Here is a 27,593-nt window from a genome sequence, read left to right as displayed (position 1 = left end):
CCGGATCTGCTCCCTAGCCCTGCACTGACCACCACCCCTTCCAAAGCATAGCCTCTGACCCTGAGGGTTCCAGGCAGGCCTTTGGGAACTTTCTGCTGTTAGCCAGCCCAAAGTGTTCTGTGATTTGTCTTTCCAGCTGAGACCAATAAACCATCAGCTGAATTCACTATGGGCTGGTCAGAAGCCTTCATCACTGCTATCAAAACCCAGGTCATAGAGTATACTCTTCTCTGGCTCCTTGCACTGAGGGGGCTCTTTTCTGACGTTGAGGTCACTGAACCAGCTCATCTGTTGGTCCCCCTGGGAACTGTGAGAAAGCAGGCTGTTGTCTTGGGAAGCATGCCCACTGTACTGCAAGAGATTCCCTTGCACTGCCCTTGCTGTCTTACTGGGCATGACTGTTCCTCTCAGAGCAGAGCAGACTGGTTTTGTGGGGCTCCTGGGGCCCTGAAGATGCAGGGGCTGAGCGAGGGGTTCCTGCCGCCCCTGGGGGGGCCTTTGTGGGATGGAAACTGGAGGGTGAGGATATTTAGACTTGGAAGCACAGGGTTTGCTTGGGGTTTGTTCTTGCTTCCTGGCTAGGAGCCTGCTTCTGAGGGCTTTCCTGGGATGCTGCTTCTTGCCTTTCCCCCCTCTTTCTACAGTTCTGCCTTTCTTTTCAGTCACCAACCTTTGTTCACAAGGATTACATGAAAACATGCCTTTGGCTTGACATTTTTGGAAGGTGTTCTTAATGCTGGTTGCAAAGTTGTTTAAATCCAGGGATATAAGCCGTGAAGCTCCTTGGGAAACCAGCTCCCTGTCTTCAGTAATCTTGTGGCCCAGGATGCCAGAGCCATGGTTCTCAGAGCCTGTTTTAGTAATAGCACAATTCTGGCAGTTACCCTGCACTGCCTTGTCCTTGATTTGCCTGTTTCTTTTGCCAGTTCCAACTGCCAGTGGCACAGCCTCTTCTTGGAGAGCACTACTCTTTGCTCCCTCACCCCAGACACCAGACTCCCCAGGCCTCAAGGAGCCCACACTAAGATTGCATGCAGCAGGGAGGGCCTGGGCCTGCCACATAACTGGTTCCTCAGAGGCATATTTCTCCTGCCTGGTGAAACTGAGGCTCTGGGCCAGAGGTGGTGAAGTCTGAGAAGCACTGTCCTTCACCTGTCTGGGTATCCGAGGGACAGAGATCAATTGATATAGCTCTGCTAGGACACTGGGCATATTCAGCTGGCCTAGCTGCTCACACAGCTGCTGGAAGTCCTTACTCTGCCGAGCAACTAAAACTTCAAGGTGCTTCAGGTTGGACTTCATTTCTATAAACTCTGCTTGTCTCTAAAGAAAGGCAGTGAGAAAGAAGGGAGTTACGGACAGTGAAACTCAGAATGCACAATATAACGTGTGAACAAAACAAAGGATGGGCCAGCAGATCAAAACCTTGTCCCTTGCTGGGTACTCTACAGGGGATACATGGCTACACTCTGGAGCAGGGTCCCTAGGGTCCACATCATGCCAGAGAACCTTGGGAAAGGAAGCTGGCCCCTACCCTGGCCTGTTACCAAGGGGCCTGTGGTGGCCTCTGTTCTTGGCTGAAATTTGCAATTTTAAAGGTGTCTCTCTAGGTCTTAGTAACAAAGCCATAAACACACTTGAGGAAAGGGACAGGGTCTACACTTACACCTTCAAATCTCTTTTGCAGCTCAAGGATGGCCTGTTCCATGTTGCATTTGTCCCACACTGTTTCCAACACCAGATCACTCTGGGCCTTCGTGGTCTCTTGCACTAAATACAAAACAATGACAATTCACCACATGAAGACTATGGTATGCCCCACCCTGCCCAGGCCACAGTCGTGGAGAGGGAGAAGCTGGAACCCGGCACGGGCTACCAGAGCCTGCTCTGCCAACACCCAGAACTCTAACCATCCAGATCAGCCCTGGTGAGGAAAGAAAGCAAGAACAGGGTGGTTCCTCCACTGTCTCTTCTTCCCTCCCTCCCTGAGAACATCCTGGCCAAAGCAGACTCAACCTTAGCACCTGCTGGGGACTCTGAAACCTGCTGCACAGATGATGGCACCAACGTCCTCTTTGGCCAGCCTTCTTGGCCCTGTCATCAGAGTGATCTTTCTAGAATGTAGATATGATCGCGCCTCCTCTGAAACGGTCACTGGAACTTTCAATGGTACCCCACAGGCCACTGGATGAAGTCCAGATCTTTCAATAAATTGGCTAACAAGACCCAGGCTCACTTCCCTTTAACTCACTATCCTCTGCATCTCTGAGCTCTGCCTAGGCAATCTCTCTTCCACCCCTGGCTTTTTTTTTTTTTTTTTTTTTTGCAGTACACGGGCCTCTCACTGTTGTGGCCTCTCCCATTGCGGAGCACAGGCTCCGGACGTGCAGGCTCAGCGGCCATGGCTCACGGGCCCAGCCGCTCCGCGGCATGTGGGATCTTCCCGGACCGGGACACGAACCCGTGTCCCCTGCATCGGCAGGAGGACTCTCAACCACTGCGCTACCAGGGAAGCCCCACCACTGGCTTTGAACATGCCGTTCCCTTGGTTTACAATACTCCTGCTTCCATTCCTCAGGAATGGGAGAAAAAAAAAAAGGATCCTCAGAATGATGGTGAAGTCCTAAGAAGAGGACATAAAGCATAGCCTGCCCAATCTGGAGCTGGAGGCTGAGCTCCAGGCAGGACATCTCTAATGAAAAAGTGAAACAGAAGGTCTCCCCAATGTGTTTGAACATATTAATTGGAGATTTACAGTTTTATCTGAAAGTTTATTATCAGACACTGTGCTAGGTGCATGGAAACAATCTTGAACAAAACTACTTACATGAACTTTGCAGTCTTGAAGAAGAAAAAAATAACAAGTAAACAAATGTGCACATTAATAAATGAAAATTGTGATAAGTGCTCTGATAGGAAATATAATAAAAATAAGAGGGTGAGGGCACCTACTTTAGATAAGGTCATCAGAGATAAGAGTCATGTAAGGTGAAACCAGAAAGATAAGGAGCAGCTAGCCCTGCAAAGATTAGGGAGAGGTTATTCAGCTAGAGGAAACAGCAAGTGCAAAAATTCTGAGGCAAATAAGAGCCTGTGATGACTAGGAATAGACAAGCCAGTGTGGTCTTGGGGGAAAAAAAGTAAAATGTGATAAATTTTATGTTATGTGTATTTTACCACAATAAAAAATGTAAGAATTTTTTTAGAAAGCAAATTTTCTATTACTCAACACAAGTTAAATTCCATGTGTCAACCAATTAGAAAAAGACTGTTTACTTATATTTCAAGTACTGGATTCCTGCCCCTAAACTCAATTAGTGAAATATTTTTCCAGACATCCATGTTGATATTTGTAGTAGAAAGCAAATGTAATTATCCTACCCTAGTTGAGTTCCTAAATATCAATGTTTCTTAGGAACAGAAAATGAGGAAGGCAAGCAAAGTGTTCAATTCTAGATTCAGTACTCAGTAAGCATCAGTCTGTGGTCCCACATATTTTTTTCTTTGTCCTTGGGAAACATATGTTCAGGGTCTTCTCCTTTAAAGAGCTTTTGTATTGAGGTATTACTTCCAAAGTCTACTGAATTTTTTTCTTTTAAAAACTATAACAGTATAGGGACTTCCCTGGCGGTCCAGTGGTTAAGACTCTGCGCTCTCAATGCAGGGGGCACAGATTCGATTCCTGGTGGGGAATCTAAGATCCTGCATGCTGCATGGCGCAGCCAAAAACAAAACAAAACTATAACAGTATAAACAGGCATACAATGAAAAATGATCGAATCTCTCCCATGAAGACTTTGGTCCCGCTTCCTAGATTTAACGTTATGAGCAGTTTCTGGAATTTTGTATCAATACGTGTGCATATCCACGTTTAGGTTATAGATCCTGTGTGTGTGTGCACGTGCAACCGTGCGTGTGTGTGTGTGTGCGTGTGTGTCTTCTCTAGAAGGAGACTCATTTCATTTCTGCTTTGTCTATAAACAGATATTTAGCTTTTTAATAAAAATGCCATTTAAAATCCACTTCCGTATTCTGAACAATATCTCTAGTTTCTTTCTCCCTCCCTCCCTTCCTTCCTTTCTTTTTTTTTTTTCTGCAAAAAGCTTTATTGTTTCTATTTGGTCCAAGCCTTGGGAGAGGGGTCCAGGGTGGTTTAAAAGCTGCCTAGTGGGCTTCCCTGGTGGCGCAGTGGTTGAGAGTCCGCCTGCTGATGCAAGGGACACGGGTTCGTGCCCTGGTCCGGGAGCCATGGCTGCTGAGCCTGCACGTCCGGAACGGGAGAGGCCACAACAGTGAGAGGCCTGCGTACCGCAAAAAAAAAAAAAAGCTGCCTAGTGGCTGCAGAGAGGGGCTTCAGGCAGAAGCTCTGACACCAGAGGGGCCCTCAGAGGCCGCTGGGCTCTGGGGGCTCTTAGTCATGCTTGAAGGTGAGCCTTTCAAAGAGATACTGTCCTAGCCCAGCCTGGGGACCAGCCAGCCTGGGGCGATTAGTCAGGTGGTCGCCATCTTGATGATGAGTTTCACCTGCTCCTCCAGAAAGCAGCTCTCCCGGAAGTCACAGAGGTGAGGGTCTGTGCGGGCAGAACCCAGGGTGTGCAGGTCCACAAGGACCTGGTTCAGGTTCTTCTCCCTGAGCACGGCGGCTTCCATAGCATCCTGGGTTTTACCCCACTCATCTTGAGATAGCTTCGGCCGCTGTGCTGGTTTTGCATTTTCAAGAGACACTCGGCGCCCTCACGATTCTCCTCAGCCAATTCACAGAAAAAGTGACCCATGCCCTCCAGAGCCACATCATCACTACCAGAGAGAGGTAGGTGTAAGAGGCCTGCAGATGCATGTTGACCAGGCAGTTGACGGTAGCCTCCACCTTGGTGGAATAATTCTGACGAATCCGGAAGCTCATGGTTGATGGGTAATAAGGAGTTAAGCTCAAAAAATGGTGTTGGCTGGTCTCGGTGGCCGAGGATAGCTGAGTGGCTGATTGCGAAGGGTGTAACTGGAAAAAAGGATGGGGGTTGGTCAGAGTTTGGAGCAAGGGGCATCCCTGCGTCTGTTCCATCCAAACACTGTTGAAGTAAGAGACAGATCTGAGGGACCGCCGAGCGCACTGCCAATATCTCTATTTTCTTGTGAAGATGATTTTGTTTAGGGACTTCCCTGGTGGTCCAGTGGGTAGGACTCCGCACTCCCAATGCAGGGGACCCAGTTTCGACCCCTGGTCAGGGAACTAGTTCCTGCATGCATGCCGCAACTAAGAGCCTGCGTGCCACAACTAAAGATCGGGCCTGCCGCAACTAAGACCCGGTGCAGCCAAAATAAATTCATTAATTAGTATTTTTTAGAAAAAAGATGATTTTGTTTTGCCTGAGGCGTCCCAGCACTGGAGCTTACAGGCTGTTGAGTGGGGCCAGGTCTCGGTGCCATGGCCGCAAAATGTCTGCCTCCAAACAGAGTTCACATCCCTGCTATGTCCACCACCAGCTTTTATGACCCCAGAGAGAGCCATAGCCACCCCCGCCCCCTGCCTCCCCAAGAGACCCTCCAAGACCAGCAGGTAGGTCTGGCCCCGACTTCTGTGGAGTCACTGCTTTTGCCCTGGGACCCCAGTGCGTGCAGGACCTTGTGCACACCCTCGAAGCGTGGAGTCTCTGTTTTACCCAGTCCTGTGGCGCTCCTGCAATCAAGCCCTGCTGTCCTTCAAAGCCAAATGCTCTGGGGGCTCTTCCTCCCCATGCCAGACCCCTAGGCTGGGGAGCCTGGTGCAGGGCTTGGAGCTCTCACTCCTGTGAGAGAACTTCTGTGATATAATTACTCTCCAGTTTGTGGGTCACCCACCCGGGTGGTATGGGATTTGATTATATTGTGAGTGCGCCACTCCTACCATCTCGTGGTTTCTTCTTTATGTCTTTTTTTGGTAGATTCCAGTCTTTTTTTATCGATGGTTGTTCAGTAGTTGTGATTCTGGTGTGCTCGTGAGAGGAGGTGAGCTCAAGGTCCTCCTGCTCGCTGCCACTTTGTCTCTGTCCTCGAAGATGATTTTGTTTATTTCTATTTCAGTGATTTGACAAGGGCTCCATTGAGATGAGGTCATATTCTGATGCTTTTCCACTGATGGCCAGTGATTTTCCTTTAACTCTAGTTTTGCTCTCCCTGATGTGCTAATGAAAGCTGCCTGAGAAAGGGTCTGGAAGCCTCCATGTACAAGAGGAGTTTGCTCAGTCCCCCTTTTTCTCAGGATACCCTTCCCAATTTTCACTGACTGATCTCACTCCTCCACAAGATGTGTCCTGGAGCAAACTATGTGCACATAAGCAGCACCTTGCTGTTTTCATTTAACAATTAATAAATATTTCCATTCCAACATGGTTCATATAAATGGACCTCATTCTGCTCAACAATTATATGTGCCTTGCTCAGAAAGGCATTTCTCATTCTAAAATTATAAAAATGTTGCTCATGCTTCTTACAGTTCTTTTAATGATTTAATCACCACACAATATATTGATTCATATGGAATTAATTTTGACGTATGGAGTTATCTATTTTCCAAAAGACTCATTCTCTGATTTTGATAGTGGCCCCTCCTTTTTATTCTCCTAATGACCATATTTTTCAATAGAACTTATATGTATTAGGTAAAAGTACTGCTTTCTACTAATTACCCCACCTAAACCCAAGATAAAGTGAGATGTGGATGGCCTTGGTAATTTATTCTATTACTCTGGTCCTTGGTGTCCTCAGCTGAAGAAGAAGAGTTAGATTAGATGGCCCTGAGTGATCCTTCTCGTTGTACAGGCAGAATGTGACTGGGGAAAGATTTCATGACCTCATTCTGTGAAGGTATGAATGACATAACAACCCAAGACAGTGCTATCACATAATATCTTCCCCCTTCCCTTACAAGCACAGTGAGTGCATACTGAAAGCCTGCAGAATGCACTGACTGGCAAGTTCAGTGCTCTAGGCTAGCTGGACTGGGCCTAGCTATATGACAGGGAATTTGCCTGGTTTCTCTCTCAATGACTAACTTCCTGCTCCTGATCACTACCTACCAAGAAAGGGAATGATTCTGGACAGGCTCCTTGTGCCTATTTTTAAGAACAACCTGGCTTTTAATTAATGTAGTGCCACAGTGTTTGTTACTGTTTGCCTTATCAATGTGGCTCTCTTGAGTCTTAAGCTCTGAAAGTTAAGAAACTGTCAGGGGTGAAGGATCAGGATCCCCATGCCTACTATAAGCCAGACTCAGTTCTACTCCTCTCTCTGTCTTCATCCTGTGTTGGGGCCTTGAGCACTTCCATTCCCTATTCTGGGCCTTAAATGCCACACATTTGCTGCAGTTCTCCTTTTTGTACTTCACCCAGTTTTAAACATAACAAGTAAAGAGAGTGCTTTCCTTGCACACTTAAAATGAGTTATTTTATCATGTGAAACAAAGAAAGCATCCCTTTTCCTTCTGCTCTTTGTCTTGCTTCTTCTTGTGAGGGTAACAGTCCTAGGCTTCCAGAACTGGTTTCCAAGCAGATGCACAGTTGCCCTGTGTGTGGGATATTCAGGTTGGAAGCCAGCAGACAGTACAGTGCTTCTTTGTAGACAGATGGGGATTAATTTCTAAGTTACACAAAGGCATTAATTTTTGTAAATCATGAGCAATCCATCCCATGGCATTTGAATAAGTTGACTTCAATTTGTTTAAAATAAAAAATAAACACACAGACAAATGCAAACAAGTGCAGATGCAGTCATCATCTTGCTGTTTAGCTGAGAAGCTGTTGGTTCCAGGGAAGTGTTCACCTAAGGAGACCTGTGTAATGGTTAAATAAGGGCCTGAACCATGGTTTCACCTAAGTGTAAATCACTAATTGGCAGAGCAGAGGACTTTACAAACCACAGACTGTAACTGAAATTGAGAAAGATGCTGTGATTCACTACAAAACAGCTCTCATTGAAATGAAGGACGCAAGAAGAACAGTAGGTGACTAGAGTATTTCTAACACCTAAAGGAGCACTGTCTTTATTTCTAAGTCCTAAGGGAGCAAGGGAGCCTTTATAGACAACACAGCCAGCAATTCATTTGAGAACCAGGGATGCCCTTGATTCACTTCAGGCAGTGAGATGAGAAACCTGGTAGAACTATCTGTCCTGAGGCAGCAGGGTTACTGGGTGGAGGATTGATGCTTATGAAAAGGCATAGAGGGACCAGGGCAATCCCATATAGAGGTGGAGCCCACTACCTAGTTCAGCTCCACATCTCTTCAGGGCTAATCTTATGTACCCATTCTCTCATCTGAAACACTGTATGGAACCTCACCACTGGCAGAAATCTGGCTAGGGTCAGAAAGTTCACATTCACTGCTCACCAGTGCCCCCTGCTGATAACCTCAAACTCTAGACACTCACATGTCTTGGCCACAGTTTCCAAAGAATCCAAAATAGATTGGCTTCTGGAACTGAGATGTTCCTCAAATTTTTCCACAGATGTCTGTAACTTAAGAAATCAAAAAATAGGAAATAATTCACAGACTGTTGCCTTATTTTATTAACTTGGTGAACTGCCATTTAATGATAAAAAAGGGTAGTTAAAATATTGCTATTCTACACGAACAGAAGTCAATACAATATAATTATTAAACTTCTTAAAATGCAAGATGTTCTAATGCCTTGAAATGTGGCATACTTACCTTGTTAATGCTTTCTTGGATATGGGAAATGAAATTGTATAGAGTCTCACTAAAATAGGAGAGAAAAAAGAAAGTAAATCTTTGCGAAATATTGAAACATTATGTAACAGAATTGATTCCATGAACATGGCTGGACTCTACCTAGTGCAGCATCAAAACGGTGCTTGATCAGAGTTGAAGACTCAACTCTGAGAAACCTTAGTGCCCAGATGGAAAAAAGGAGAACACTGACTTTTCCTGATCATTTCCAAAGCAAAACACTTTTTTGTTTTTTAAAATTTACTCTACATGGATCTTAAATGAGGTTGCATTTTAGCAATTCAAGTGGTTACTACAGTAGAACAGACCAGCTTTCATTTTTATGGCAAACATGGCTTCAGAGGATAGTGACTTCTTTCTGATAGCCCCAAATTCCTGGATACATCTTAATATAATGACTATTATTTTGACAGTAAGAATGAGATAATATAGAGACAGTTCTGGGAACAATATTAATTTCTAATGAAAAAGAAATTTTCACAATTATTCCTCAAATAAATATCCCTCTTTTGAAAAAAATCAGACAAGGGTCGTCATTAAAAATTTTTACAGATTTTTGTTTCTTTAATCTATACAAATGCAAATATCAATTTTTGAACCCCAATAGGACAACTCTTCATACCAAAGTCTTATGGATGCTCCAAATGACTGACTTTATTTTTTAATTTTTTAAATCTATGTATAGTATCATGTCATATGCAAAGAGTGAGTTTTACTTCTTTTCCAATTTGTATTCTTGTTATTTCTTTTTCTTCTCTGATTGCCGTGGCTAGGACTTCCAAAACTATGTTGAATAATAGTGGCGAGAGTGGACATCCTTGTCTTGTTCCTGATCTTAGAGGAAATGCTTTCAGTTTTTCACCATTCAGAATGATGTTTGCTGTGGGTTTGTCGTATATGGCCTTTATTATGTTGAGGTAGGTACCCTCTGTGCCCACTTTCTGGAGAGTTCTTCTCATAAATGGGTGTTGAATTTTGTCAAAAGCTTTTTCTGCATCTATTGAGATGATCATATGGTTTTTATTCTTCAATTTGTTAATATGGTATATTACATTGATTGATTTGCATATACGAAAGAATCCTTGCATCCCTGGGATAAATCCTACTTGATCATGGTGTATGATCCTTTTAATGTGTTGTTGGATTCTGTTTGCTAGTATTTTGTTGAGGATTTTTGCATCTATATTCATCAGTGATATTTGTCAATAATTTTCTTTTTTTGTAGTATCTTTGGCTTTGGTATCAGGGTGATGGTGGCCTTGTAGAATGAGTTTGGGAGTGTTCCTTCCTCTGCAATTTTTTGGAGGAGTTTGAGGAGGATGGGTGTTAGCTCTTCTTTAAATGTTTGATAGAATTCACCTGTGAAGCCATCTGGTCCTGAACTTTTGTTTGTTGGAAGATTTTTAATCACAGTTTCAATTTCATTACTTGTGATTGGTCTGTTCATATTTTCTATTTCTTCCTGGTTCAGTCTTGGAAGGTTATACCTTTCTAAGAATTTGTCCATTTCTTCCAGGTTGTCCATTTTATTGGTGTAGAGTTGCTTGTAGTAGTCTCTTATGATGCTTTGTATTTCTGTAGTGTCCATCGTAACTTCCTTTTTATTTCTGATTTTATTGATTTGAGTCCTCTCCCTCTTTTTTTTTTGATGAGTCTGGCTAAACGTTTATCAATTTTGTTTATCTTCTCAAAGAACCAGCTTTTAGTTTTATTGAGTCTTTGTTATTGTTTTCTGTTTCTATTTCATTTATTTCTGCTCTGATCTTTATGATTGCTTTCCTTCTACTAACTTTGGGTTTTGTTTGTTCTTCTTTCTCTAGCTCCTTTAGGTGTAAGGTTAGATTGTTTATTTGAGATTTTTCTTGTTTCTTTTTTTAAATTTATTTATTTATTTATTTTTGGCTGCTTTGGGTCTTCATTGCTGTACATGGGCTTTCTCTAGTTGTGGCAGACGGGGGCTACTCTTTGTTGTGGTACACGGGCTTCTCATTGCAGCGGCTTCTCTTGTTGTGGAGCACGGGCTCTAGGTGCACAGGCTTCAGTAGCTGTGGCACGTGGGCTCAGTAGTTGTGGCTTGCAGGCTCAAGAGCTCAGGCTCAGTAATTGTGGCACACGGACTTAGTTGCTCCGCAGCATGTGGGATCTTCCTGGACCAGGGCTGGAACCCATGTCCCCTGCATTGGCAGGTGGATTCTTAACCACTGTGCTACCAGGGAAGTCCCTCTTGTTTCTTGAGGTAGGATTGTATTGCTATAAACTTCCTTCTTAGAACTGCTTTTGATGCATCCCATAGGTTTTGGATCGTTGTGTTTTCATTGTCATTTGTCTCTAGGTATTTTTTTATTTCCTCTTTGATTTTTTCAGTGATCTCTTGGTTATTTAATAACGTATTGTTTAGCCTCCATGTGTTTGTGTTTTTTACGTTTTTTTCCCTGTAATTTATTTCTAAGCTCATAGCATTGTGGTCAGAAAAGATGCTTGATATGATTTCAATTTTCTTAAATTTACCGAGGCTTGATTTGTGACCCAAGATGTGATCTATTCTGGAGAATGTTCCACGTGCACTTGAGAAGAAAGTGTAATCTGCTGTTTTTGGATGGAATGTCCTATAAATATCAATTAAATTTATCTGGTATTGTGTCATTTAAAGCTTGTGTTTCCTTATTAATTTTCTGTCTGGATGACCTGTCCATTGGTGTAAGTGAGGTGTTAAAGTGCCCCACTATTATTGTGTTACTGTCAATTTCCTCTTTTATAGCTGTTAGCAGTTGCCTTGTGTATTGAGGTGCTCCTATGTTGGGTGCATATATATTTATAATTGTTATATCTTTTTCTTGGATTGATTCACTCATCATTATGTAGTATCCTTCCTTGTCTCTTGTAACATTCTTTATTTTAAAGTCTATTTTATCTGATATGAGTATTGCTACTGCAGCTTTCTTTTGATTTCCATTTGCATGGAATATCTTTTTTCATCCCCTCGCTTCCAGTCTGTATGTGTCCCTAGGTCTGAAGTGGGTCTTCTGTAGACAGCATATATGTGGGTCTTGTTTTTGTATCCATTCAGCAAGCCTGTGTCTTTTGGTTGGAGCATTTAATCCATTCACGTTTAGGGTAGTTATCGATATGTATGTTCCTATTACCATTTTCTTAGTTGTTTTGGGTTTGTTTTTGTAGGTCCTTTTATTCTCTTGTGTTTCCCACTTAGAGAAGTTCCTTTAGCATTTGTTGTAGATCTGGTTTGGTGGTGCTGAATTCTCTTAGCTTTTGCTTGTCTGTAAAGCTTTTGATTTCTCCATCAAATGTGAATGAGATCCTTGCCAGGTAGAGTAATCTTGGTTGTAGGTTCTTCCCTTTCATCATTTTAAATATATCATGCCACTCCCTTCTGGCTTGTAGAGTTTCTGCTGAGAAATCAGCTGTTAACCTTATGGGAGTTCCCTTGTATGTTATTTGTCTTTTTTTCCCTTGTTGCTTTTAATAATTTTTCTTTGTCTTTAATTTTTGTGAATTTGATTACTATGTGCCTTAGCATGTTTCTCCTTGGGTTTATCTTGCCTGGGACTCTCTGCACTTCCTGGACTTGGGTGGCTATTTCCTTTCCCATGTTAGGGAAGTTTTCGACCATAATCTCTTCAAATATTTTCTCGGGTCCTTTCTCTCTCTCTTCTCCTCCTGGGACCCCTATAATGTGAATGTTGGTGCACTTAATGTTGTCCCAGAGGTCTTTTAGGCTGTTTTCTTTCTTTTCATTCTTTTTTCTTTATTCTGTTTCATGGCAGTGAATTCTACCCATTCTGTCTTCCAGGTCACTTATCCATTCTTCTGCCTCAGTTATTCTGCTATTGATTCCTTCTAGTGTTTTTTTCATTTCAGTTATTGTATTGTTCATCTCTGTTTGTTTGTTCTTTAATTCTTCTAGGTGTCTGTTCTTTAATTCTTCTAGGTCTTTGTTAAACGTTTCTTCCATCTTCTCGGTCCTTGCCTCCATTCTTTTCCTGAGGTCCTGGATCATCTTCACTATCATTATTCTGAATTCTTTTTCTGGAAGGTTGCCTATCTCCACTTCATTTAGTTGTTTTTCTGGAGTTTTATCTTGTTCCTTCATCTGGTACATAGTCCTCTGCCTTTTCATTTTGTCTGTCTTTCTGTGAATGTGGTTTTCATTCCACAGGCTGCAGGATTGTCCAAAAGACTGACTTTAAAAGAAGAATTTGATAGAACCATTTGGAAATCTACAAACCTTATGGTTTTATGAATAAGATTAAGACATTACCTGAAAACAATAAAAATATTAAAATGAAAAAATTAAGGATGAGAACAGAATGCTATTGAAGTATAAAAGCAGAGACTAAGAAAGGGAACTTATAAATTAAAAATAGCAGAAATTAAACAAATAGAATAACTAGAAGATACAGTATGGAAATATGATGGAAAATAGAGCAAAAGACAAAGAGATGAAAAATAAGTAGGTAGTAAAAAAAAAAAAAATTAGAGGATCAATGCAGGAGATTCAGTGCATGCCCACAATTGCAGATCCATGAAAAAAGAAGAGTGAAAAGGAGGTTTTCAAAGATATAATAAAGAAAAATTCCCAAAACCGAAAGACACAAGTTGTAGGTCAAAAGTAATTCCCCAATGCCCAGGGCTATGACAAGCCACATCAAACCACATTGCTGTAAAATTTCCAAACTCTAAGGATAATGAGAAGATCCTAAAAATTTCCAGAAATAAAAAAGCAAGTGACATACACAGAATCAGGAATCAGAATGGCAGCAGACCTCTTAAAAGCACACAGAGAGCTATAAGACAGTGGAGCAATGCTTTAGAAATTTTGAACAAAAAGAACTTCCAGTCTTGTAGAAGGACATAGCTGTGCCAATTGCTTGTAGTCATCATCTGTTCTGAGTGGTCAGTACTCAAGTTGGGTTTTTTTTTAATTACTTTATTGAGGTATGATTAACACACAAAAAGCTGTAGATATTTAATGTATACAAGTTTGGAGATAAGTATACAACTGTGAAACCATCTCCACAATCTATGCCATAAATATATCCATCACCTCCAAAAGTTTCCTTCCACCCTCTTTATTTATTAGTAGTAGGGATAAGAACACTTAAAAAAGATCTACCCTCTTACCAAATTTTAAAGTATACAACAGAGCATTGTCAAGTATAGGCACTATGCTGTACAGGTCTCTAGGATTTATTCATCTTGTATAAACTGAAACTTTGTACCCTTTGACTAATTCTGCCTGTTTCCCCCACAACTCCCCCACCAACAACCACCATTCTACTCTCTGCTCCTGTGAGTTTGATTATTTTACACTCCTCATATAAGTGGTAGCATATAGTTAGTATTTGTCCTTCTATGTCTGGCTTATTTCATTTAGCATAATGTCCTCCAGGTTCATTCATGTTGTCACAACTGGAAGGATTTCCTTCTTTTTTTTTTTTTTTTTTGCTGTACGCGGGCCTCTCACTGCTGTGGCCTCTCCCGTTGCGGAGCACAGGCTCCGGACACACAGGCTCCGCGGCCATGGCTCGCGGGCCCAGCCGCTCCGCGGCATGTGGGATCTTCCGGGATCGGGGCACGAACCCGTGTCCCCTGCATCGGCAGGCGGACTCTCAACCACTGCGCCACCAGGGAAGCCCGGATTTCCTTCTTTTTTAAGGCTGAAGAATATTTCATTGTATGTACATACCACATTTTCTTTTCCATTCATCCATTGATAGATATTTAGGTTATTTCCATGTCTTGGCTATTGTAAATAATGCTGCGATGAACATGAGAGTGCAGATATCTCTTCAAGATCCTGATTTCAATTCCTTTGAGTATATACTTAGAAGTGGAATTACTGGATCATATGGTAGTTCTATTTATAATTTTTTGTGGAACCTCCATACTGTTTTCTAAAGTGGCAGCACCAAGGAATTCCCTGGCAGTCCAGTGGTTAGGACTCCGCGCTTTCACTGCCAAGGATGCAGGTTTGATCCCTGGTCAGGGAACTGAGGTCCTGTAAGCCACGCAGTATGGCCAAAAAAATTTTTTTTCTTTTAAATTAGAAAAAATAAAATGGTTGCACCAATTTCCACTCACACCAACAGTGTACAAGAGTTCCCTTTTCTCCATATACTTGCCAGCATTTGTTATTAATTTTTTTTTTTTGCAGTACATGGGCCTCTCACTGTTGTGGCCTCTCCTGTTGTGGAGCACAGGCTCCGGACGCGCAGGCTCAGCGGCCATGGCTCACGGGCCCAGCCGCTCCGCGGCATGTGGGATCTTCCCAGACCGGGGCACGAACCCGTGTCCCCTGCATCGGCAGGCGGACTCTCAACCACTGCGCCACCAGTGAAGCCCCTGTTATTAATTTTTTTAATGATAGCCATTCTGACAGGTGTGAGATGATATCTAATTATGGTTTTGATAAGCATTTCCCTGATAATTAGCAAAGTTGAGCACTTTTCATATACCTGATGGCCATTAGTATGTCTTCTTTGGAGAACTGTCTATTCAATTCCTTTGCATGTCTTTTAATCTGGATATTTTGTTTTTTTGTTTTTGTTTGTTTGTTTTTGCTATTGGGTTGTAGGTGTTCCTTATATGTTTTATATTAACCCTTTATCAGATATATGGTTTGCAAGTATTTTCTATCCCATGGGTTGCCTTTTCATTTTCTTTTTTTTCTTTTTTTCTTTTTTTCTTTTGGCTGCACTGGGTCTTCATTGCTGCATGTGGGCTTTCTCTAGTTGCGGTGAGCCAGGGCTACTGTTCATTGAGGTGCATAGGCTTCTCACTGTGGTGGCTTCTCTTGTTGCAGAGCACGGGCTCTAGGTGTGTGGGCTTCAGTAGTTGTGGCATGTGGGCTCAGTAGTTGTGGCTCATGCGCTCTAGAGCACAGGCTCAGTAGTTGTGGCACACGGGCTTAGTTGCTCCACAGCATGTGGGATCTTCCCAGACCAGGGATCAAACCTGTGTCCCCTGCATTGGCAGGCAGATTCTTAATCACTGCGCCACCAGGCAAGTCTGCCTTTTCATTTTCTTTGTTTCGTTTGCTGTGCAGAAACTTTTTACAGTTGACCCTTAAACAACATAGGTTTGATATTCATGGGTCCACTTATATGCAGATTTTTTTCAATAAATATAGTTCACCCTTTGTGTTCGAGGGTTTTGCATGTGCAGATTCATCCAACCATGGACAGAAATTTCCATCTGCAGTTGGTTGAGTTTGTGGATTCAAAACTTGAAGATATAGAGGGCTGACTATGGGACTTGAGCATCAGTGGATTTTGGTATATGTAGCGTCTCCTGGAACCAATCTCCTTTGGATACTGAGGGACGCCTGTAGTTTGATGTAATCCCACTTGTCTATTTTTCCTTTTGTTGCCTGTGCTTTTGGTGTCATATCCAAGACATCATTGCCAGGACCAACGTCAAGAAGCTTTTTCCCTATGTTTTCTTCTAGGTGTTCTACGGTTTCAAGTCTCATGTTTAAGTCTTTAATCCATTTTGAGTTGACTTTTGTGTATGGTATAAGATAAGGGTCCTTTTCCATTCTTTTGCATAAGGACCCAGTTTTCCCAGTATCATTTGTTGAAAAGATTATCATTATCTCATTGTGTATTCTTGGCATGTCTCATGCTGTATTAAACATTTAAAACATAACCCCCGGGCTTCCCTGGTGGCGCAGTGCTTGAGAGTCCACCTGCCGATGCAGGGGACATGGGTTCATGCCCTGGTCTGGTAAGATCCCACATGCCACGGAGCGGCTAGGCCTGTGAGCCACGGTCGCTGGGCCTGTGTGTCCGGAGCCTGCGCGTCCGGAGCCTGTGCTCCGCAATGGGAGAGGCCACAACAGTGAGAGGCCCGCGTACCACACACACACACAAAACAAACAAACAAACAAAAACACGTAACCCCCTAAATGGTCTGTATAATGGAGTACAATGCAACCACAGAAATGATTTTGTAGATGAAACAGAAATATAATCATTAAATATTATTAAATTTAAAAAACAGATTGAAAAATAGTCCATAGGAAACAATCCCATTTTTATTTTTGAAAATACACAAAAATAGGGCTTCCCTGGTGGTGCAATGTTTAAGAATCCGCATGCCAATGCAGGGGACATGGGTTCGAGCCCTGGTCCGGGAAGATCCCACATGCAGCAGAGCAACTAAGCTCGTGCACCACAACTACTGAGCCTGCACTCTAGAGCCCACAAGCCACAACTACTGAAGCCTGTGCGCCTAGATCCCATGCTCCACAACAAGAGAAGCCACTGCAATGAGAAGCCCGTGCACCGCAACAAAGAGTAGCCCCTGCTCGCCGCAACTAGAGAAAGCCCACGCGCAGCAACAAAGACCCAACGCAGCCAAAAATAATAAATAAATTAAATAAATAAATTTTAAAAGAAAGAAAAAAAATACTCAAAAATAGAGCAGGGTTACATAAAACAGTGTTAGTGGTGGTTCACAGAGTAAGTTGATTCAGAGGCAGACTTGAAAATCTGACAGACCCAAGATCTCTGCCCAAAACTCCCACTCAGTTTAGATGTGCTCCCTTGGATGGAGTCTTTCCTGACGCCCCCAGTCAGAGCTGGAAGCCTGTCCTCAGGGCTCCCAAAGCATTGGATGAAACCTCTACTACAGAATCTACAAATTTATACTTAGAGTGAAAAGTCTAGAGTCTTTATTTTAGTTTGTTCTGCATCTGACCCTCTTTCCTGTTTGAGGAGTTCCTCAGGTTAGGGATCTCGGGGAGGAGCAGAGTCTCTTTCCTCCTCTTGAGGCTGAGGGTGCCAGAGGCTTGCTTTCTGAGCTTTTCCTGAACCCTGAGCTCTCTCCTCACACATGCCTTGCCAGATTGGGAGTCAGGAGAAAAAGACTGTGAGCTCTCTTTTCTGGTCGTTGTGGCAATAGTAGTAGAAAGATGGAGCGCCATGGGACTGATAAAATTGTCCAGGACTCGGGACTTCCCTGGTGGTCCAGTGGTTAAGACTTCGCCTTCCAGTGCAGTGGGTGCAGGTTCGATCCCTGGTCGGGGAGCTAAGATCCCACATGCCTCGCAGCCAAAAAGCAATAAAACAATCACCAAAAAACATAAAACAGAAACAATTCTGTGACAAATTCAATAAAGATCTTAAAAAGGGACCACATCAAAAAAAAAAAAAAAAAAAAAGAAGAGTGTCCAGGACTACACTGACTACAATGCAGGGAAGGATCTAGTGCACTCTGGGCAGGGGGTAGTGGGCAGCAGAATCTGCCCTGGACTAATTTTGAGACTTTGTTTGGGAAGTTGTCCATGGCAGGTAGTTGTTGGCAATTGTACGACTGTGGCAGAAACTTAAATTGGCCTCATTTTCTTCCTTGGAAATTAGATTCCTGATCCTCACCCTCCATGCACTGCCACTCAGATAGATGACATTCCCAGACTCCCTTGCATCTAGGTGTGGCCATGTGAGTAAATTTTAGCCACTGTGAGATATAAGCAAAAGGGTTGCATGCAACTTCCAAGAAGAATCCTAGGGAATTCCCTGGCAGTCCAGTTAGGACTCTGTGCTTTCACTGCCGTGGGCCTGGGTTCAATCCCTGGTCGGGGAACTGAGATCCTGCAAGCTACATGGTGTGGCCAAGAAAAAATAAAGAATAAAGAATAAAAAATAAATATAAAATAAAGAATTATATATAATAAATATAAAATAAATAAATATAAAATAAAAAATAAATATAAAATAAAGAATTAAAATAAATAGAAAATAAAATAAAATATTAAATAAATAAATAAATAATAAAGAATCCTAAAGGGATGGGAAGATACCCTTCTTCCTTTGCTCATCCATCAGCTGTCTGGAACTCTGATGTAACAGCTGGAATTGCAGCAGCCTCCAAGCACTGTGAGGATGGCAGGGACAGGGGTGGTCATATTTTAGGGATGGCAGGCCACACTGCTGGAAGGAGCCAGATCCTTGAGGTCCATGGAGCCATCATTCTAGCCCTGGACCACACACTTCAGGATGATTTTTGCATTAAAGAAAAATAAACATCTTTTAAAAACTTCTATTATTATAATGAGAGTGAGTGTATATATGTCAATGCAGCTGAACATAATCCTAACTAATAAAATGAACCACCCAATATCTTTTAATAATTTTTAACACTTTAAAAAATTTAAATTAACATATGAAATTAATTTGTATGTGTGTGTGTGTATACACAGTTCTATGAGTTTTAACACAAAATTAGGATTCATGTAACCACCATCACAACCAGGATATAAGACAGTATCCAAAAAAAATCCTTCATGCTGTCTCTTTGTGGTAAAGTCCAGCCCACACCCTTGGTAATCACTGATCTGATACCCATCCCTATAGTTTTGCTTTTCTCAGAATGTCATTTAAATGGAATCATAGAGTATGTAACCTTTGTGATTTCTTTCGCTTAGCATAGTGCTTTTGAGATTCAGCCACGTTGTTGTATAGCAATAGTTTATTCCTTTTCATTGCTGAGTAGTATTCCATCGTATGGACATACCATTGTTTGTTTATCCATTCATACATAGAAGGACATTTGGGTTGTGCCCAGTTTTTGGTGATTATGAACAAGGCTACTATAAACGTTATTGCATAGGCTTCTGTGTAAACATAAATTTTCATTTATCTAGGATAAATACCTAGGAGTAGAACTGCAGAGCCATATAGTAAATTATGTTTAATTTTATAAGAAACTGTCAAACTTTTCCAAAGGGGCTGTATCATTTTGCATTTCCACCAGCAAGATTTCCATTTGGTCTATATCCTTGCTTGGCACTTGGTATTGTTAGTTTTTGTTTGTTTTAATTTTAGCCATGCTAACAGATAAGCAGTAATATCTCATTATGATTTCAAGTTTTATTTCCAAAATGGCTAATGGTGTTGAGAAACTTTTCATGTATTTATTTGCCATCCATATGTTTTCTTTTTTAAAAAAATATTTATTTATTTTTGGCTGCTTTGGGTGTTTGTTGCTGCATGTGGGCTTTCTCTAGTTGCAGCGAGTGGGGGCTGCTCTTCCTTGTGGTAGGCGGGTTTCTCATTGCAGTGGCTTCTCTTGTTGAGGAGCACGGACTCTAGGCATGTGGGCTTCAGTAGTTGTGGCATGCAGGCTCAGTAGTTGTGACTCACGGGCTCTAGAGTGCAGGCTCAGTAGTTGCAGTGCATGGGCTTAGTTGCTCCGTGGCATGTGGGATCTTCCCGGACCAGGGCTCGAACCCGTGTCCCCTACATTGGCAGGCGGATTCTTAACCACTGCGTCACCAGAGAAGTCCCCATGGTTCATTTTATAATCTACTTGTGGTCCTTAGGTTATTCATTGGTTATGAGACTGATCTGTTTTCTCAAATATGACTGATTAAAAAATAAGAATCTGTGTAATGGATATCCATTGTCTGGTGTGCCCAGCACCCAGCTCTAATGGGGAATTGCTTCTTTCTGCATCCACAAAGTGATTCTGGTGAGGACTTCCAGTCACAACCCCCTCCCCTCACCCCCCCACAACCTAATAAACAAGCCCATCAGAAGCTTTCACTAGGATTTTCAAATTGTAACTAAGGGATGAGAGTCTCTTTTTCTGCGTTAATAGAAAGCTGGTCTCTAGTAGGAGAGAATGAAGTATAGATGGAGAGAGAAGCACAGAAAAGAGACAGATTCTGATTTCATTTCATTCCCTGTCCTTCCCAGATTGGTTAAGAGAGCGAATATATCCTCCTTTTTGTCCAGGCTAGTTTGAGGTGGGTTTTTATTTGAGTCATAACAAATGCAATCTGAATGATTAAGGCTTCTTTTGAGATATGTTAACCTCATATGCCCTTTCTATACATTTGGGAAAACGTGTACTTTCAAAACACAATATGTAAATCCATGTCTTATTGATTTGTAGCATCTCTTTATGTTTGAACTCTGTACCATGCCTTATCATTTTCTTGCTTCCAAATTTACAGCGGTATGCTTTCTCTTTCTCATTTAAAAATTTCTTATTCCGCACCACATTTCTGATAAGCACTTATTGACAGAAAACAAGGAATCTAAAATCTTGGGGTTTTTTTTTTTTTTTTTTTTTTTGCGGTACGCGGGCCTCTCACTGCTGTGGCCTCTCCCCTTGCAGAGCACAGGCTCCGGACACGCAGGCTCAGCGGCCATGGCTCACAGGCCCAGCCGCTCCGCGGCATGTGGGATCTTCCTGGACCAGGGCACGAACGCGTGTCCCCTGCGTCGGCAGGCGGACTCTCAACCACTGCGCCACCAGGGAAGCCCTTGGGGTTTGTTTTTGCCAGAATTTATTAAAATTATGATTTTCTGCTTAGCATTTAAATCAATATTGTAAGCTTGAAATTTTTTTAAATAGAGAAGAGATTCTTCAGTGTCCTTATCATCTGTTCTCTCTATATGAATACTATTTATTTTTTGCCAGCCATCTTGTAAATAATCATTAACAGAAACTCATTTCTGGGAATTCCCTGGTGGTCCAGTGGTTAGGACTCCATGCTCTCACTGCCGAGGGCCTGGGTTCAATCCCTGGTCTGGGAAGTAAGATCCCACAAGCCACATGGCCAAAAAAAAAAAAGAAACTCATTTCACTACAAAAAAAAGAAGGAAATGAAAAATGAAATAAAGAAAGGAAGGGAGGGAGAGAGGGAGGGAGGAAGGAAATATCAAGAAGGACAATTTTTCAAAAAAAGGTTTTTTTTAGCTACAGAAATCTTATTTTTTTGTTTGTTTATTTATTTGGCTGCACTAGGTCTTAGTTGTGATATGCTGGATCTTTTTTTTTTTAGTTGCGGCATGTGGGATCTAGTTCCCCTACCAGGGATCAAACCTGGGCCCCCTGCATTGGGAGCATGGTGTCTTAGCCACTGGACCACCAGGGAAGTGCCTTAGCTACAGAAATCTTGATCAAACAAAATGTAATCTAAAAGCTCAGAGAACAAAAAAATTAAGACTAATTTATCTGAAGCAGTAAGGTGAGAGGAGCCCGATCATCTTCAGTACACTACCATCGTTATGAGTCCCAGACCTTAGATTCCTAGGTGAAAGAAGTCTGTCAGCAGCTGGGAAATGTTTATTTATCAGCAGAATCAAACACTTCGTATAGAGCATTTTGCTTTTCTCACTAAAGGAATGTAAGTATACAGTGGAAAAGATACCTAATCTTTTAAAGAATTCCTCATTTTAAAGAATTCCTAATCTAGAATTTTTAAAGAAATTCTGGCTCTTTCGACATGAAAGTACTAGTGGTGATGCTAAGTGATACATCTTTACTGTTACAGAAATAATAAAGTATATTTCTGCTTGGGTGTTATGATTTCTATGATACCTAAAGATGTCCTGTTAATAACTTACTACCAAGAAATGAACAAGTTAATTTCCTCAGTGACTGCCACTTATTCATTTACAAATTAATATAGTAGCCCTAATATTTGCTTATATATATACACACACATATATATGTAGCAAATAAGAATATGTATAAAATTTAGGGTATATCTTTTTTTTTTTTTTTTTGGCAGTATGCGGGCCTCTCACTCTTGTGGCCTCTCCCGTTGCGGAGCATAGGCTCTGGACGCGCAGGCTCAGCGGCCATGGCTCACAGGCCCAGCCACTTCACGGCATGCGGGATCTTCCTGGACCGGGGCACGAACGCGTGTCCCCTGCATCGGCAGGCGGACTCTCAACCACTGCGCCACCAGGGAAGCCCTAGGGTATATCTTTAAAAATACCATTTCAAAGTGAGAAAATCAGCCTGAACTATGACTTAAGAATTCATGTGCTATATTTTTGACCCTAAAACAAATGTTAACTGATTTCCTAATTCTGATGATCTGAAAAAAAAAATTAAAGGGAAGAATTTTAGGCAGAATAAATATAACATTACTTGAATATTGCATTTCTCTGAGAAGTTCTTTAGCTTAATATTCAGAGAGGCCAAAACTGTGGCAGCCATAAGTCACAGTGACAAGAAAGCAAATAAAGAGTAATTATTAGATGAGCTGTAAAGGCAAGAATGCTATCATGCTGAAACTGAATTTTTCGACTACTGACATTCCATTTTCTGTTTCGCTCAGAAGAGAGGAGCTGTCTCACCCACTTGAAAGGTTTGTGTACCTGTCACATTTGTCTTTTGCACTTTTCTTTTTCTCCTCAAACTGTTCCAAGAGGCCTTTTGATTTTCCAACTGGCAAAGGAAGAGGAAATAAGCCTCCATCTTTTGTATCTCTTCCAAACAGCTGGGGTTTTGTTTGGTACTTTATGAAAATACTAGGTTCACTCTGTTCAATGGAAAAGAAAATCATAGCATTTCACACAAAAATATTTATAGCATGCACTATTTTCTATACAAAGCAGAGTCATACTTAAGTGCAAACCATAAAATACAATATAGCATGTAGTATTTCCTTTTAATTTCATATGTACCAGAAAATTATATTAAAACAAAGCAACTCTTTTTACTAATATAATTTCTGCCTTATCAGACCAGAGGTATTTAAAATGTCAGCTAAAATGGCTTAAAATCAATTGCATAAATTTAAAGGCAGCAACAGAAAATTATGCTGTCTTGAGATGATATGTTAAAGTTTTTATATTAGTAAGTTTAACTCAAATTGCTGTTGCTTAGTTGCTGATGAACTAGACTTGTTGATAAATTTGACATGTGATGCAGGCATATGATGAGCCATTTCCTGCATTCTGAGGCAAAACTTACTCTGGAACATTCAGGCAGTACATTTACTCCTTCATATCACTGGGTACCAATTTTTGTACTAAAATATTTATCTCAGATCATACCTTACTAACTTAAAGTATCGACCTAATCTTATTAATTAAGTCCCTATATGATGCAGTTAAGTCTGTGTATAAAGTTAAATCTGGTTCTACATCAAAATAAGTAAATATATAAAAATATTTCTGACTCACAAAATAAGATAGGCTAGTCTCAAAAAATCAAGAGATTCTGTTCCTCATTCTGGCCCTTATTCATCAGCTTAGGCCTCAATATCCTCATCTCCTTCTTCAAGGAGTTAAGTGTCATGCAATATTTGGCACTCCCTAGGAGTAGTCAAAGTACTTGCACTATTCTAATATATTGTTTTAGTAATGGAAGAAAATGCAAATATAAATATGTTTTCCATTTCACAATACCAAGTCAAATGAGTCACCAATCAAGCACAAATCTATTTAGGACAGTAATTCTTAGAGATGTACAACTCTAAAATAGAACTCAGCAGAATAAGTCTTCTTTACAGTTTATGTCCATAATGACTGTGAAACATGTGCAGAGAAATTCTGGGATTCAGACTTACATCCAGAGAATTCTGTTGTGACTCTTTTGGATGTCTCAAGTGGACACCAAAGTCCAAGGGTGTTGACGGGGTCTCTGAATTTTCTGGACAGAACTGGGATCCAAAAAGGAACTGGGAATCACTGAGACTAGAGTAATCAGTCTGATTATTATTCCAGTTAGATGACTTAGTGGCCCTGAAATTAAGCAAGAAATACAAGTATATCAATTGGGCAAATGAAACCATAATTCAAAACTATTTTAGAATATTCTGGGCAGAATGCTAGCTTTTTTTGACCTCCTATTCCCCTGCACACTGCCAGTACTACCTGTAAAGAAAGAAGGAAATTTTGAATGCCAGACATTTCGATTACAACAACCTGGGAACAATCAGATGGAATTTCAAACATTAAGGACTAACACCATTATTCCTTGTACTGTAACATTATGGACTATAACACCATTTTGGATATCAAAGTTCACAAAACCTTTAGGGATTAAGAGAACATTATCTTTTAAAAGGTTGAATTGGTTCATCACTAAGGGAATAGATTAAAAATAAAATATGGCTTTTGTGTATAACTGATGCAGTAGTCAGAAGCAATAAGCTAGATTTACATAAACCATATGGATAAGTCTCAAAAATATAATTTTTGAGTGCAGAAAAAGTAAAAGTTTAATGAACTCTCTCATACATTAATGTAATTTATAAGGCTATATCATACACACCAAACAAGTATGTAACTGAGTATGTAGAAGGTTAATTGGAAGGATACATATTAACTCTCCTAGATTGTGTGTCTGTAGGGAAGGAAAGGAGCAGGCCTGGAGGGAGAGAAGGAGCTATAATACAACAAACACAAGATAGACCTAGATATGGACTGAATGTTTGTGTCCTCCCAAAAATTCATGTGTTGAAGCCCTAAGCTCTATTTTGACAGTTTTTGGAAGTGGGGCCTTTAGAAGGTAATTAGAGTTCGATGAGGTGAGGAGAGTGGGACCCTCATGAGAGGATTAGTGTCGTTTTAAGAAGAGACACCAAAGAGCTTGCCCTCATTCTTTCTCTCTCACCATGTGAGGACACAGAAAAAGGCAGCTGTCTGTAAGCCAAGAAGGGAGTCCTCACCCAAAACCCATCATGCTGGCATAGGGTTCTAGGACTTTCAATCTCTAGAACTGTGAGAAAATAAATTTCTGTTGTTTAAGCCATCCAGTTTATTGTACTCTGTTATGGCAGCCCAAGCAGACTAAAATAGGCCTCATCCAGACTGAAGAATATGATCAACTCAGGTTTGCACACAGAAAGATCCATTAAACATTGTGTTATTCCCTTTCACACTTTTAGTGTCGTATCCTTGCTTGTTCTAAATACTTCCAGCTGTGGACTTCCAACTTGCTTCCCATGGATACCTATGCCAGTCTAAATCTTACATATGAAGGGGATAATGATATTGATAATGATACAATCACACTTGAACACAGTGTACTAAGCCTACTACAGAGACAGCACATAAGTGCACAGACAAGTAAAACATATAGTCTTCAAGTTTTTACTTGAAAGATACCTCAGTAACAATTTGTGTTACTTAATGCTGTTGTGTAACCCAAGAAAACATGCTTTTCATTAAAACATGCACATGCAGATCATTCCTTTTCCAAATGTTAGATTTAAAATAGATAGCCTATAAGTACATATTCTAAGCTAAACAAATCATTATTTATTAATACAAGACAAAAAGAAACCCTACTTGCTCAGAACAGAGAAATTATTTTGACTCATAGAATCATTTTCTAAGATTAGCTAAGGTAATAGGCTGCACACATATAATACGGTTTGCATAATCGCTGCTCAAAATAGCTAAATAGCTCTCTGTGTCTCCCCTCTTAGGTCAAAGAGAATAATTAGCTGGGCTGGAAAAGAAACAGCTCTGTAAGCCTACAGAAGTCCTGTAGGATTTACATCTTAAAGCTACGATCTGGAATTAAGCATAGATTTTTCTCCCCCTATTCTGTATCAACTGTAAGCTCTTTTTTTCTTTTTAAGAAAAACAACAACAACAATGTTTTAGGTTTTTTGCTGTCTTTAGGAAGGTGTTAGGAAGAAAAGAAACTATCCAATGATAAAAGCATACCAAAACAATTGGAAATCCCTTAATATATACTACTTCTGGGGTACGCCCACCAAGTTAGCAATGGCAGGCCTACTGCATGGCTAGTGGACACCCATCTAAGTACCTCAGTGGAGTAGTAGTGGGGGCAGTATCTCAATGAGCCCTGTCAACAGTTGGAGTGGTTCTTGATTTCATGGTGCCTACAAGTTGTACTACACAATTGAACACTTATCTGAACATTGTCTTGAGTTTGATCCTTGCTGTTTCAATAGCAATTGCTCCAAATGAGGTGAGAGTTTCCAGATGTTGGACCATGTCTAACTCTTATAGTCCCTCTAGGTCCAGTGCTGGACAGAGTCATTACTCAATTAACACACATAACCATTGATACTGCTTTTATAATCAGAAAATAGGCAAAAGGAAAAAGACAAATATGGGAGGGTGCAGTGGTGACAAGAGAGGGGAAGAGAAAGGGAAGAAGCTATATCGGGTAACCCTATTACTATAAACTAATAGGAAGGGGAGCCTGTTTCTATGAAATCAGTGCAACTATAAGATCCTCTTAAGTATCAGAGTATATAACCAGAAAACTTACCCAGAGCCTGAGGGAATACTGAGCATCTCTTTGATATTCCAGACATTAAAATTCATGTCTTATAATTATTCCTTTTAAAAAGAAGAGAGGAACATTAATTTAAAAGGTTAATATACTATAATTTTTTCCGAAGATTACTTTACTGGTGACTATTATATGTAGACGAGGACATCTCAGCAGTTACATTTGCATCCAACTGGTGAAAATTCCCATTACCTATGTGCCAGAAATAGGTTTTGTGGTTTGTTTGTTTTGGGGTTTTTTTTGCAGTTAAATTGCATACAAATTCCCCTCCTTAATACCAGAGAGAGCCCAGCCACCTGTGAAACAGTAAATTTGCCTTCTATCCTTTGCTCTCTTGTTTCTTGTTCTGCCACCCTACTAATAATCTGCTTTTAGAAAAAGACCAATAGGGCTTCCCTGGTGGTGCAGTGGTTGAGAATCCGCCTGCCAATGCAGGGGATACGGCTTTGATCCCTGGTCCGGGAAGATCCCACATGTTGCAGAGCAACTAAGCCCGTGTGCCACAACTACTGAAACCCACGCGCCTACAGCCCGTGCTCCACAACGAGAGATGCCACCACAATAAAAAGCCCGTGCACTGCAACAAAGACCCAACACAGCCAAAAATAAATTAATTAATTTATTTAAAAAAAAACTGGCGATAAGAGAAAAAAAACTGGCAATATTGTCCAGCTTGGTTCACCGGTAAATTTTACCAAACATTTATGGAAGAAATTATACTAATTCTCTATAATCTCATCCAAGAGATAGAAGCAGAGGGAACACTTTCTAGCTCATTCTGTGAGCCCAACATTACCCTAATAATATAACCAGACAAAGACATTACAAAAA

At 41.1% G+C, this 27,593-nt stretch overlaps 1 protein-coding gene and 1 pseudogene across 1 annotated transcript; both read right to left on the bottom strand.

Moving 5' to 3' along the window:
* Window positions 1–177: 177 nt before the first annotated feature.
* Window positions 178–26,794, bottom strand: IHO1 (interactor of HORMAD1 1). Its single transcript, XM_060110988.1, has 7 exons — window positions 26,739–26,794; window positions 24,055–24,229; window positions 22,859–23,022; window positions 8,682–8,730; window positions 8,401–8,488; window positions 1,667–1,770; window positions 178–1,323 (listed from the first exon to the last, which is right to left on the bottom strand). Exons 1-7 carry the CDS (start codon window positions 26,792–26,794, stop codon window positions 178–180), a joined length of 1,782 nt encoding a protein of 593 aa, XP_059966971.1.
* On the bottom strand, window positions 4,412–4,903 carry LOC132497500 (ferritin light chain-like; annotated as a pseudogene).
* Window positions 26,795–27,593: the final 799 nt, after the last annotated feature.

This window comes from Mesoplodon densirostris, chromosome 10 (assembly GCF_025265405.1).
Source record: "Mesoplodon densirostris isolate mMesDen1 chromosome 10, mMesDen1 primary haplotype, whole genome shotgun sequence".
In the NCBI taxonomy this organism is placed as follows: Eukaryota; Metazoa; Chordata; class Mammalia; order Artiodactyla; family Ziphiidae; genus Mesoplodon; species Mesoplodon densirostris.
Note: the sequence above shows the minus strand (reverse complement) of the source record. Positions and strands in the feature narration are given on the sequence as shown.